The following is a 12990-nucleotide window of genomic DNA, read 5'->3' on the forward strand; positions in this document are numbered from 1 at the left end:
TATTATTATTATTATTTAGGACCTTGCTTATTTGGACCTTGCTTATTATTATTTAGGACTTGCTTACAATCTACAAGGAGTGGCAAGTGATATAGAATGTAATAACTGTGAGGGATGTGATGATTGAAGGAGTAGATGTACAGTTTTTAAGAAGAGGTAGAGTAGGCTTCCCTGAAGAGACGAGTTTTCAGGCATCGCCTGACAGAGTAGGGGATAGCCAGATAGGTTGTGGTAGTGGATTCTAGAGGATGGGAGAGGCTCTGGAGAAATCCCAGAGGTGAGCATGGGAGGTGGCAAGGGAGCTGGAGGTCTTGGGAGGAGTGGAGAGGACGGTTTGGGCGATATTTTGAGTTGAGGTTGGGGATGTAGGAGGGGGCAGAGTTGTGAATGGCTTTGTTTGTTATTGTTAGTTTTTTGAATTGTATGCATTGCGCTATTGGAAGCTAGTGGAGGGAATGGCAGAGAGGGGTACTTTGAAACTCTCCAATTGCGCTATTTGAATTGTGCTTGGAGTGTCCGGAGGCCACTCATCAAGGTGGGGAAGAAGGGGGGGGGGGGGGGTAATGTTAGTAGCATGTCAAAGGCTCTTATGCCTGTCGCAACCTCTCAGCTTCCTCTGGAGGTTACTTGTGGCCACATACCCTCATTCAGCTGTGGGCTGATCAGGCTAATCAGTCTGGCTACAGACCCCTCTCAATTGGAGGGTTAGTTTGATGTGCTCTATTTAAGCATCACAAGCCCAGTGCTCTGGGCTTTTGATTGTTGCAGTTTAGTCTAGTCTTGCGAAACCTGCAAATCAGCGAAACTCAGTTGATTCGGTGGTTGGTCCGTCCGGATCCGAAATAATTTTTTTTAATATGCCCGAATATACTAAAACGATTTTTGGGCATGTAAAAATTAGTTATCAGAATGTGCTGTGGCCACCGGCACATTCTGCGCATGCCTGCCACCATCTTGGAGGCGGGGTGCAAAATGTCACATAACTCCACATTATGGGTGACGTTATTCGCAGAGCAAGCGTTGGCCAGATCAGTCGCCGGCACGTACTGCACATGCGTGCTGCCATTTTGCAGTATATCTTGGTATACACCAGGATGGCGGCGCCCACATATTCGGGTGCTGCCACCTTGGTGTATACCAAGATGTACTCCATAATGACGGCATGTATGTGCAGAACGAGCTGGAAGCCGGTACAGCCACCGCTTGTTCTGCAGTTTCTTTGTGTGGTTTCGGATTCAGAGGCTCGTTGCCTCCAAATCCGAAACGGCATTCAAATTTGTTTCCATTGATGAAACTAATGAAAATATTTTTCATTTTCATTCATTTTGTGTGAAATTATTTTTTTTGCCCTGCGCATGTCTGTAGCGCTCCGGCCCAGCCTGCTACCGTCTGTAGCGCTCCAGCCCAGCCTGCTACCGTCTGTAGCGCTCCAGCCCAGCCTACTACCGTCTGTAGCGCTCCAGCCAGCTACCGTCTGTAGCGCTCCAGCCCAGCCTGGAGCTCTGCTGCCAGAGGAAAGAGGGCTGTGGCTGCTGCCAGAGGAAAGAGGGTGCCGGATGTGTGGGTGGATAGATGGTCTAACTAGAGGGACTGAATTAGGGGAGATATTTCCAGAGGTAAGTAGAAGTAGGAAAGTAAAATGGGAGCGAGATTTGTATTGTCCCCAATTGTTTTGGAGGTTTTGACTTCATGTGTGTTCAGAATTGTAATATATTGCAGCTTACCAGTCCTGAAATTTGATGGCTTCATTCGTTTTTTTTAGCCTTTTTCCCCCTTTATTTTGACCTGGTGATCCTGCCAGTAACCCACTTCCTGTTCTAGGGTGACCATTCTCACTACTGTATTGGAGGAGCAGTCTTGTCCCCCTGGAGTATGAAACGTGTTAGGACTACCCTCTCCTCATTTCTTCAACATGGGGGAGGGGGAGGGGGTGTTCTATATTTCACATGAGTTAAAGGAAAGGACTCTGGGAACAAAAAAAAATATTTGAAATATATTCCCCAATAGCCATACATAATATAAATACAGCTATTCCTCACTTAACGGCGAGTTCCATTCCTACGACCAGGTCGGTAAATGAATCGGTCCTTAAGCGAGGAACTGTATACAGTACTGTACTGTATTAGCACAGTACTGTATAATGTTGGAGATGTACTGTACAGTGTACTGTAAATCTGCCAATACAGTACTTAGCTAGACTAGCAGCGGAAAATGGAGTACAGCACTGAGGACGTTGAGACGACGCACTGCCACGTTCCCGCCCGTACGGTCGGAGAGCTCGTCGTAAGTGCGAGTGGTCGCAAAAAAGGTAAGTCGTTAAGTGAGGAGTATCTGTACACTATATGTGCACCAGATGCCTATTGGCTTTTGGTGACTTCATGACTGTTCTGCACATAGCCTGTGCAGAGAGCAGAACTGTGGGAGGGACCATTCAGGCCCACTACAGGCTGCCTGCATAAAACTACAGGAGGAGGAGGAGACAAGACCAGTAACCCTGCACAAGCAGAGAGAGCAGCAGTGACTGGTCTTTATTACAGGAAGCTCCAAGTTTCACATTGGATTACTGCATAGACCTGGAAGAAATACACAAAGCACACCAAGATTTAAGAAATAATGCACATGCCTCTTGTATTAAGGCAATATTTACTTATCACAGAGATTTGGGTTTTGAAAGCTTTGTAACAATTAAATTGTGTTGCTTTAGTTCGCACAAAGGCTCCATCGGGGGTCTATAAGCACGCCTTAGCAAAACTAATCTTACGGTTCATACAGCCACTTGACTTAAGAGGAATGGGTTCCCAACAAGCAGCGTATAGTAGTTTTTTTTTAATCACTTTGATGACAATGACTAAACAAACTTTTGTCAGCATGTCATTGTCACACCTGCATGTACAGAACAAACCTAACAAAACACTTTTACTCCTTCAAGACCCATATAGAGGTGCAGCTAGGTTGGTTCTCAGCCATTGTTTATTCACTCAATGTCTATCTAGAATCTGGCTGCATGTATCTGTATGTATAAAGCCCAGCCCTTGTTGATTCTGCTACTGTGTGGAGTAACCCCTAATAATAAATTATGAGAAATATTTTGTACTTACCAGTTGTTTGTCTGCACAGGTCAATGTCAACAGCCCTGAGTCGTTCTATTGCCCGTTATAGCCTCTAATTCCTTGAGATAAGATCTTGTCCTTCAGATTTCCACAACTGCATGTTCTTTCAGACATCTGCCACGCTGGACAATATGGAAAGTTTACGTTTCCGGAGAAAGCAGTCTGACAGAAATGTTTTTTTTTTATGTGCTAAGAATGCTGCTCGTCAGGTTTCCAACCAGTTATAAATCCCCTTTCATGTGTCTGAACTTATTACTAGATCATTGCAGAAATGCCAATATGACTGGACAGTGACGCCCAAATCCTACATCCTGCTTTTGTTCATATCTGTGCCTTTATTTTTTAGATAAGACGGACTCAACATGAATCTGTGTTTTTTGCTGGTTACACAAATATCGTTTTTTCTTATTTTTATCAGAATTTTGCTATCATTGGCAGTTTTTTTTAACAGGCTGAACATGTTTGCTAAATAATTTAAATATGATCAAAACTACAATTGAGACATAGCCATCATTTGCCAAAAAAATATTTATTCGATCAATTTGATTCTGCGGAAGACTGAAAAAAATTATAAGAAAAAGATAGACCGGCCGGGACCTTGACTCCTTTCTACCTTTTCCACTTTCTTTCCTTTTTCACTTTCACCTCGACCCTGAGACACTATCCGATGTTGGATATAGTACTTAGTCACAGAGCTTCAACGTGCAGAATGTCATCATTGAGTCTAAAGTATTGTTGAATCAACTACTGTACTGAGCTGTTTTCACGTATTCCCGATGCGATTTTTTAGACAGGATATGCTTGCGTTGACAAGATATAGACCGTTTCTCAACGTGCCTTAAAGATTATATAGAACTGATTTTACCTTCAACCACATTGTATTGTTATATCTGCTGTTTTCTTCAGCCAATAAAGAATTTGAAAAAAAAAGAAAATGATAGAAGCAAAATATTGTCATGGCTGGTATAAAATGATTGGATTGGAACATGTGTTGTAGGTATGCACCAATACTGATACCGGTATCAGTGCCGATACTGGGCATTTTTTACAGGTACTCATAAAAATGCCCTGATACCGGCGATTGAAATGTTCAAGTACAATTGGCTGCTCTAAGGTCCCATGCTTGCTGGGGACCTTGCAGGGGCTGTTTACAGAGCCAGCTGCACATCTCCTCCCCATGAGACCCCGCACAGTCTTCTGAGATGCCGGACACAGCCCTGGTGAGACTGCACAGACCTTGTCAGACCCTGCACAGCCTCAGTGCGCAACTCAGCATATCTAGTTTCATATTATTCTGCATTGCTGTATAATGTATTGAGATTTGTAGTGCTCTCTATCTGGTGGTAATCAGCATTTCTGTATAATACTGCATGCTTAGATCTGTAGTCCCTCTACAGCTTGGAGTTAGTGGCAGAACTACCAGGGTCACATCTGCGGCAGGGCTCTGGTGCTGTCCTAAAATCATTAGTCTGGTTTTAGAAAAACTGTCACATGACACTAAAAAAAAGTATCGGTATTTGTTATCGGCGAATACTTGAGGAAAAGTACAAGTAATTATACTCGGTCTGGAAAAAATGGTATTGGTGCATCCCTGATGTGTTGACGCAATAAAGATGGGAGAACCTATAACTCTCAACTTTTCCTCATTTGGAGGGATTGTACCTCATTTGCAATCAAATCCCTTTGTTACTCTTTCCTCAGTTGTCCCTCCTCTTGGTCTGATTTACAGATATCAATTTAAATGTACTATTTAACTACCAGAAGTGTTATTCTGCACTAAAACCTTCATCATCTCTCTTAATTACCATGTTTGCTATTTTAAAAAGCCAGTAAAGAGGAAAAGCGATGGTGAGGAAAACAACTCTGGGTTTGAGTTGGGAAGTATAAAAAACAATTCCCAGTAGCATGCCATATGCATTGATACAGAAGTACCTCTATAATGACCAGCTAAAATAAATTGGCCCTTTCAGGAGAGGGAGCTTTGACTGTTGGAATCATGCAGTAAGGATGTGGTCAGTAAAATGGAACCCTCCTGTATAAGGGGGCGTAATCAATTATTAATTGGGGGATAGCTTACAAAGGCGGAGACAAGGAAAGTGTTATAAGTGGGAGGAAGTGGGCTTGCTGGCCTCTAATTTTCTTTTCTAACTTTTTCTTTTCTAACTTGTCACAGCTTTGTTAGCATGTTTTTGACCTTGCGAGCCTAATCGGTTACCATGTTAACTTTGCCAAAACTCTTTGATGGTTGGATATCTATCTAGAACTGATGGTAAAGACAGATTTTCTGCATTGGGTTATAAAGTCATGATGTTTGGGTGCTCACGGTGTATCCGTGACTGGCACGATTTACTGTAAACAGAAAAGAGAGTTATGTTTTATATGATGACAATACTTCAATAAAGCTGTGGCCTTGCCCTTCCAACAATGTTATTTTGTTTAGTATTCATTGGCGGTAGGAGGGAAAGGGTATTTGCACCATATAATAAGTGTTTAACTATGATTCTCAGCAGTCCTTACCGCTATTGATATGTTTTTTTGACTTGACGCTGAGCCTTGTCTTACAAGGTATTTTGGATGCATTTAGATGTCACTTTGGTATTTGCTTTTGGGGTCTATATTTTATGACATGTCTGGACTTATCAAACATTGCCAATTTCCAGCTGTTACAAGGTATTACCTTTACTCTGTAGCAGGAATGCATACAAGCAATAAATGTTTAACAATGACTTCTTAAGTTTTATTTTGTGACACCATGCAAAGGTTGGTTGATGACCAATAAAGATTTATTTCACGCTGATTGTCTGCAAAGGAGGGTCATAAAACCCCAATTCCCAAAAAGTTGGGACGCGGTGTAAAATCGACATAAAACAGAATGCAATGATTTGCAAATCTTATAAACCCGTATTTTATTCGTAATAGAAAATAGAAAACATACCAAATGTACAATTTTAAGAAAAAAATAGTAATCCTTAATATGAACTGAAGCTATCATAACAGGCCCTTGTATGGTTTGAATTAACACCCCAAGAGATCCACTTTAGCTGGCCATACACTGCTCCTATTTTTTTTCATTCAACCTGCAGGCTGAACGAAAAAAAAAATAGAGTGGACTGATGTTGTTGTTCGAGGAATCCCTGTTGTTTCTTTTTGTATCCTGACCAGGGGCGTCCTGAGGCTGGGTGTCACCAGGAGCGGTTACCGGGTAACACCCGGTTGTGACCTCATCGCGCATGCGTGTGACATCACCACACGTGTGCGCGATCTTATTGATACCTGCCGGCGGCCATCTTGGTGATGGACGCCGGCAGGGAGAGGAGGGGACAGTCACCCGGCGGCATAAGAGGGGGTGACACCAAATTGATAGTCATTTTGGTGTCACCCCTCCAATGGTATCAACCTGGTGCGGTCCGCACCCCTCTTGTGACGCCACTGATCCTGACAATGGCTGCCAGCTACTGTCAGAATACTGGAACAGAGCAAGCAGCTCGTTGGCTGCCAACTCTGTATGAAGATTATCCGACCAGCTCCTTTGATCAGCTGATTGAGGGATGCCGGACGATTTATGGCCAGCTTTAGTGTAGACTCAACAGTTCAGCAAATCCATGAAACACCTAGTCAGGAATTTAGGAGAAGAAAATGTATTGTCCGCTTGGTGTTAACACAAGTTTGCTGGCTCACAGTTTTTAATTTTTCAACCTCTAAATTGTTCCAGGTCAGAACTACCACCTAATATGCCCAAGTAACAAGTGTATATACAATTTAAGACTTTTAATGTTATCCTCTGTATGCCTTATGTCTTAGCTTATTAAAATATAAGAGCTAAAGGGCTAATTGGAGTGAGTTACTGGTATAATTTCTCTGAACATTTTTTCTGGAGGAGCAACGAATACCAAAATACTCTTTTATTTCCATCTGTACTGTGCTCAGATACCAGGCCTTACTGATGAAAGCTTGCACTTTTCTTAATAGTGGTAAAGCTTCCCTCTCTCTCCGGCTCCTCAACATCTTAGTTGGCCAGCATTGGACTTGGTGATGTTAGGCTTGGATGCAGCTGCTCGGCCATGGAAACCCATTCCATGAAGCTCTCTACGGACTGTTGTTGTGCCAATCTGAAGGCCACACGAAGTTTGAAGGTCTGTAGCTATTGACCCTGCAGACAGTTGGCGACATCTGCGCACTGTGCGCTTCAGCATGTGCTGACCCCGCTCTGTCATTTTTCTTTGTGGCTGAGTTGCTGTTGTTCCCAGTTGCTTCCGCTTTGTTATAATACCAGTAACAGTTGACCGTGGAATATTTAGAAGCGAGGAAATTTCACGGATGGACTTATTGCACAGGGGGCAACCTATCACGGTACCACGCTTGAATTCACTGAGCTTATGAGAGCGACTCATTCTTTTACATTTGTATGTAGAAGAAGTCTACATGCCTAGGTGCTTGATTTTACACACCTGTGGCCATGGAGGTGATTGTAACACCTGAATCTAATGATTTGGAGGGATATCCCAATACTTTTGGCAATATAGTGTATGTGCAATACATTGCTGGGCATCTGTCAGATAAAGCAGCCACTTAGTCTTCACCTGTATATTTCATTGTTTGTCTGGAATTTCCTTTCATTTGTAGTAATCAGAACACAAAAGCAGAAATAATTTGCATAATAAAGGTTTATTGGATAGGTAAGGAAAATAGATACTTCACACCAGGTTCCCAATTTGCCACCACTAGGCCTCATTTATGAAAGCATCTGAGAGAATAATCATCACAAAGAGTACCACACGTTTTCACGTATACAAAGAGCACTAATTATTGAGTTATGCTGAACACATTGACCAGAGCATCCAATTTAGATTGTTCATTCTCCATCTAATTTGTTTCTGTGAGTAAGATGGACTTGAGACCATTCTTATTCTGGACACTGTCTTAAATGAAGCCTAAGTGTTGCCTGGCACATTTAAGTCATCATGAAACTTTTACATGTGCTCCAAAGAAAGAGAGTTAGTTCTTCAGCTTCTCTTCAGTGGCATTCACTTTCTGTGAAACAATGCGACCGTTCACCACTTCCTCTACGATGGTTGTGACTTTCCTGGTTTTGCTGGCCTCTAGAAATGGAAAATTAGGTTATAAAGTACATCAGTGCCATAGAATGTGGAATTCAATCTTAAAGAGCTAAAATATGATGGGTTATTGAGTGGGTGCAGGTTATGAATTCCGAAAAAAAGTATTTTCAAAAGGAGGTCAGCAATGGCAGTTTTTCTATCTTTCTCTATACAAGTTTCCTTTAAAACAATATCTTGTTTTTTTCATTACACTAAAGCTTGCCTTATAATCTTGGTCTACCCAAGACTGATGTTTAAATTTTTAGTACATGGAGAGTTAAAGCAACAGACGGGTTCTTACATCTCTCAAGGACTATGTTGTTCAGATCTCTGCACTTAGCCTGGGTCTGCATACCTGCTGTGGTCATTATGAGGGGGTCCCACTCTCCCTATTAATTTTTTAATTCATATGGGGAATGTCAAAGGAGCTGAAAAATGCAAAGTTGGGCAGAAACACTCAAACTCCAAGGTGGAAAGGAACAGAGTTGGGAACTAAAGCAGGGAGATCTAATTGTTGAAGTTTCCATAAAATATAACAATCCAGAGGTTTTTTCAATCCACCAGGGTCCATCTATGACTAAACATTACTTTTGGATAATTAACCTGCTTTTTAACAGATTGAAAATATCTGAACAGTTAAAATTCCTGGTGAGATTAAGCTTTGGATCAGTCAACTGTCCTACATGGTATTGAAGTCCCAACACATTTCGAGTTGCCATTATTGTGGCTAGAAGGCATCTAGATTCCCATGTCTACTGTGTGTCACCAAAGATTTTAAAAAGTATACCTTTCACAGGAATGTGTACTTCTTTGCAATGCCATCTGCAAAACATAATGAAGTGTTATACAGTTCAGTACAATTTTTAACATCAAAGTAAATATGTAGATCAAATAAATGACCAGACTTACGGCTCTCCATCAAGAAGTCTGCGGTATGTCTCAATCTCCTTTTCCAGGCGGGTCTTGATGTCCAGTAGAAGTTTGTACTCTGCGTTCTGACGTTCCAGATCATTGCGGATCTGGCTGAGCTGTTCTTCCACATTTCCTACGACCACCTGTAACTGCGCCAGCTGTGTGCTATAGCAGCGCTCTGTCTCTGCCAGTGAGCACTCTAGAGACTTTTTCTTTAAGAAAAAAATTTTTTAAGTTGTTATTTCAAGCTACCAGGAAAATCATTCGCTATCATACTAAAGCCAATTGGGTTAACGTCACAAAACCCTTTAGGTTTTCCATAATTGGAGTCTTGTAATTTCTGGGGAAGAAGAAACTTTCACCGCTACATCCAGATTCAAGCTCCACTGCTTTGGATTGTTGCAGGTGTTAGCTGGGAACCGTTCACACTCACAAATAGCTGCACACCACCGTTCTTCAGCAAAGAGGTATTTAGTGTTAAAATCTAGCCATCAGCATAGTATGATCCCTGCCTGATGATCTACTACCTCTAACACCTTCAGGCTTAGTCATAGAGTCTAGGAAACGCATTAGAGGTTGGCGATCATCAGGTGGGGATCATACTGTGGTCAAGGCTGGATTTTTTTTATCATTAAATTTTTTTATTAAATGTGTTTCTTTTCATACACAAAAACAGTGAAACATAGAAAACATTCCAGAAAATTGGATGGGAGGGAGGAATGGAGGAGGAAGGGAGAGGGGGGGAATACGGGGGGCACCATACTGGGAGAGGTATCGGAGGTAGGAGAGCGCTTACCAAAGCTACAGACCCAATATCAATAAAGTCAATAGTACCTTCCATATAGGTGCGGGTTCGTTAGACATAGGAAATACTAGCCGGTATCACGTTACTGTTGTAATTCTATCTCGGATAGTTGTCTTATTCAAACTGTTGAGAGGGTATCAATATACAATCTGCACATAAGTTGGGGTTTTCTTAAACTTGAGCCAAGGTTGCCATGTCGCTTAAAATTTAATAGTACAATGTCAAGGCTGGATTTTAATAACAAATAGATCTTTGGTAAAGATCTATGTTTGTATTCTTGCAATTTCTTCTTTAAACCCTATGCAGCAAGGTTTTCACAATGTCTCCTAATAAAACTAGGTAAGTCTTTTCAATCATTCTGTGCAACCTTCCCCTTATGTAGTGCTTCCAAAGATTGCAGCAATGAACATAGATGCAAATACTTTTTACTGACTCAAGGCATGCATAATACAAATGGGGCAGTCCAAAGACATGTCTAGCTGAACTCCAGGCAAAAAGCTAAATATACTATTAAAATAAATATATGGGAGTTAATTGATGTTTTCTTTATATATTTGCCTGAAGTTCTGTTTTAAAAATAAAACTATGCAATTCTGTTTTCATAGGAGCTGGAAATCTGCTATACCTCTGAATCAGGTGTCTGTCCAGGTGATCTTAGAGCAAGCTTTTGATGTTGGAACAGCATGCTATCATTGCAGAGGCTCTTGATGCAGCATGAGATGAGTATGCAGAAGAATATGGGTTTATTAATGCTATGGTTTAGTCTAGTTTAGGATTAGATCTAATGGGTTTAGTGTTTCAGGAGTAAAGTGTAAGGACCATGTCACATTAGTGATATTGTTTTTGGAAAAGAAAATACTTGCCTACTTCCATGAGTCACTCCCTTGCATCGCTTAAGGAAATATTGCAACATGTAAGTTGCTAGAGTGGGGGTAAAATATTTTTCATCCAGCTGGCAAATGAGGGGCATGAGGGGTGTGTTTTTCTCTAGCCTGTTTTTCCTCTAGCCTGTTTATCCCCGTATAGCAATCCTGTCGCTGGCAAATTCTCGACAGTGGCAGACTATCTAATGTAATACATAATCGACCCCATCACACTCCTGACCGGAAATCAACCCTTGAAAGTCGGGTGGGTGCCAAAGTGACTGCAGATGCCTCTGCAAATCAAATGCAATCGGTAGAAAGTCACTCACACTCCAATAAGTTTCTTAGTTAATCTTCTTCATTGCCTAAAGTCATGTCACATTGTAAAGCGACCTCGCTGGAGTGCGAGCGACTTTCTACAGACTATCTAATATGCCATCGCCCATAGAGAAGCTGCAGCTTGTCACTTGTACTTGGAGTTGAGTTCTGTACTCTCCCGGTGCTGAGAACAAATGTATCAGCATTTACAGGTCTAATCTGACGTTTAAAGAGGCCAGCAACAGAGGTTTTACAAAGAGCAATATTATGCATAAATGTTGTGTTCTCTATGTGTCTTAATAATACATTTTCATATATAACTGAAGTGTATCTACAATGTTTAAACATTTGTATCTGATCAAAATCTCTATACTTTCAGCAAGCAATGGTTGACACATCACCATCGAATTTCAGTCCACTTGGCACTTCTACATGTCTCAGGAGGTAGGATCTCTGCCCCATGTATGTGAAACGTGGGGTGGCATTTAATCATTAAAATAAGAGGAAATGTTACCATAGCAAGTTGTGCCTGCAGCTCAATTTCCAGTTCTTGAAGAGTACGTCTCAGCTCTGTCAATTGCGTCTTGTGGCATTCAACCATTTCACTGCTGTGGGAAATCTCCTGGTTGATCTCGGCACTCTGCAATGTGTAAATAGAAAGGAAGAGGAATGAGTATTGACAGGCCCCATACAATCCAACATTCAGAGATGAAACATAAACCTGGTCTTAAACTAAGGGTAATTTTACTGCCCAAGGTTGAAAGAGAAACTCACAACTGTACCACATGACCATAACAACCTTGATATATTTTCTAATAACTGACTAGGCAATGTGGGCCAGTTTATTATATATTCAATATAAGTCAAAGTAGTATTTAATGTCTATAAAGTATATGGAAAAGAGGTTTTTATTGAACTATACTCGTAGCTATGGCCACTACAAAGAATTTGCCTTCAGATATACAGTAAATCATGTGCTGGAACAAAAAAGTGGCCCCCTGTGCCAAAAGAGTTGAACAGCAGTAACATACACCTTGATGTTCATGTGGATTGGATTACCTTTTCATTGAACCAGTCTGCAGCCTTCTGTCTGTTCTGTTCTGCAATTTGTTCATACTGAGCTCTCATGTCATTGAGAAGTTTGGCCAGGTCCACTCCGGGGACAGCATTCATTTCCACGTTAACGTCAGCCCGTTCTCCCTTAAAAGCATGAAGTTCCTAGATAAATAGAATGAGAAAGCACATGAAGACAATCTGTTGGTTCACCTTTCTCTTTTAATACTAGTTGAACAAGCCAACCTGTGACTTGATATTTCACTCAATGGACTGATCAAAAGAAATTGTGAGGTATTGGTTCAAATTAAATTTTTCCTAACATCTCTAGTTGAAGTTAACAAGCTGGAGGATGCAAGTCACTGAGCAGCCACCTACTGGAAGTAAATGGACAACGTTTAGTTCTTTTTTAGTGAACTTCTTCAAAAATGTGCCTATCTGGTTGACAGAGGACTGGTGGCATTTGGTTTTTGGCCTGCTGCCCAGACATTTATAAAGAGTATAATAGAGTTTTGCTAGGGTAATCACTAGTGGCGAACCACTAGGCCCAAACACTGTCACGCAAGCTGTGCAATGATGTGTTATCTATTAAGTATACAGCTTGGGGGAGGTGGACTACATGCAGACACTGTCACATTACACTGAATGGACAAAGTGACAGTGTCTCTTTATAGAGAATTTTAACTTTTTATTAATACTCAAAATATTTTTTTTTCATCATGTACATAGTAAATTTGTTTTTATTTTAATTTCAAATATATTTCTATGTGTACATTTTTTTTTTTTTTTTTTTTTTTGGTTGGATCCCCAATCTGGGGGATATGCCATTCAAA

The 12990-nt window shown here is 41.1% G+C and overlaps 1 protein-coding gene across 1 annotated transcript in view; it reads right to left on the reverse strand.

The window, feature by feature from the left end:
• Positions 1–8105: 8105 nt before the first annotated feature.
• The window catches only part of LOC108804320 (keratin, type I cytoskeletal 17-like), a 9383-nt gene continuing 4498 nt past the window's right edge, over positions 8106–12990 (reverse strand). Inside the window, exons 4-8 of the mRNA XM_018576035.1 lie at positions 12164–12322; positions 11619–11744; positions 9116–9330; positions 8994–9028; positions 8106–8209 (exon numbers count right to left, since the gene is read on the reverse strand). Of these exons, the coding sequence (XP_018431537.1) occupies positions 8106–8209; positions 8994–9028; positions 9116–9330; positions 11619–11744; positions 12164–12322 (639 nt within the window). The remainder of the gene's footprint in view (positions 8210–8993; positions 9029–9115; positions 9331–11618; positions 11745–12163; positions 12323–12990) is intronic.

This window comes from Nanorana parkeri, unplaced genomic scaffold, assembly GCF_000935625.1.
Source record: "Nanorana parkeri isolate BGI_ZX_2015 unplaced genomic scaffold, ASM93562v1 scaffold55, whole genome shotgun sequence".
NCBI classification, from domain to species: Eukaryota; Metazoa; Chordata; class Amphibia; order Anura; family Dicroglossidae; genus Nanorana; species Nanorana parkeri.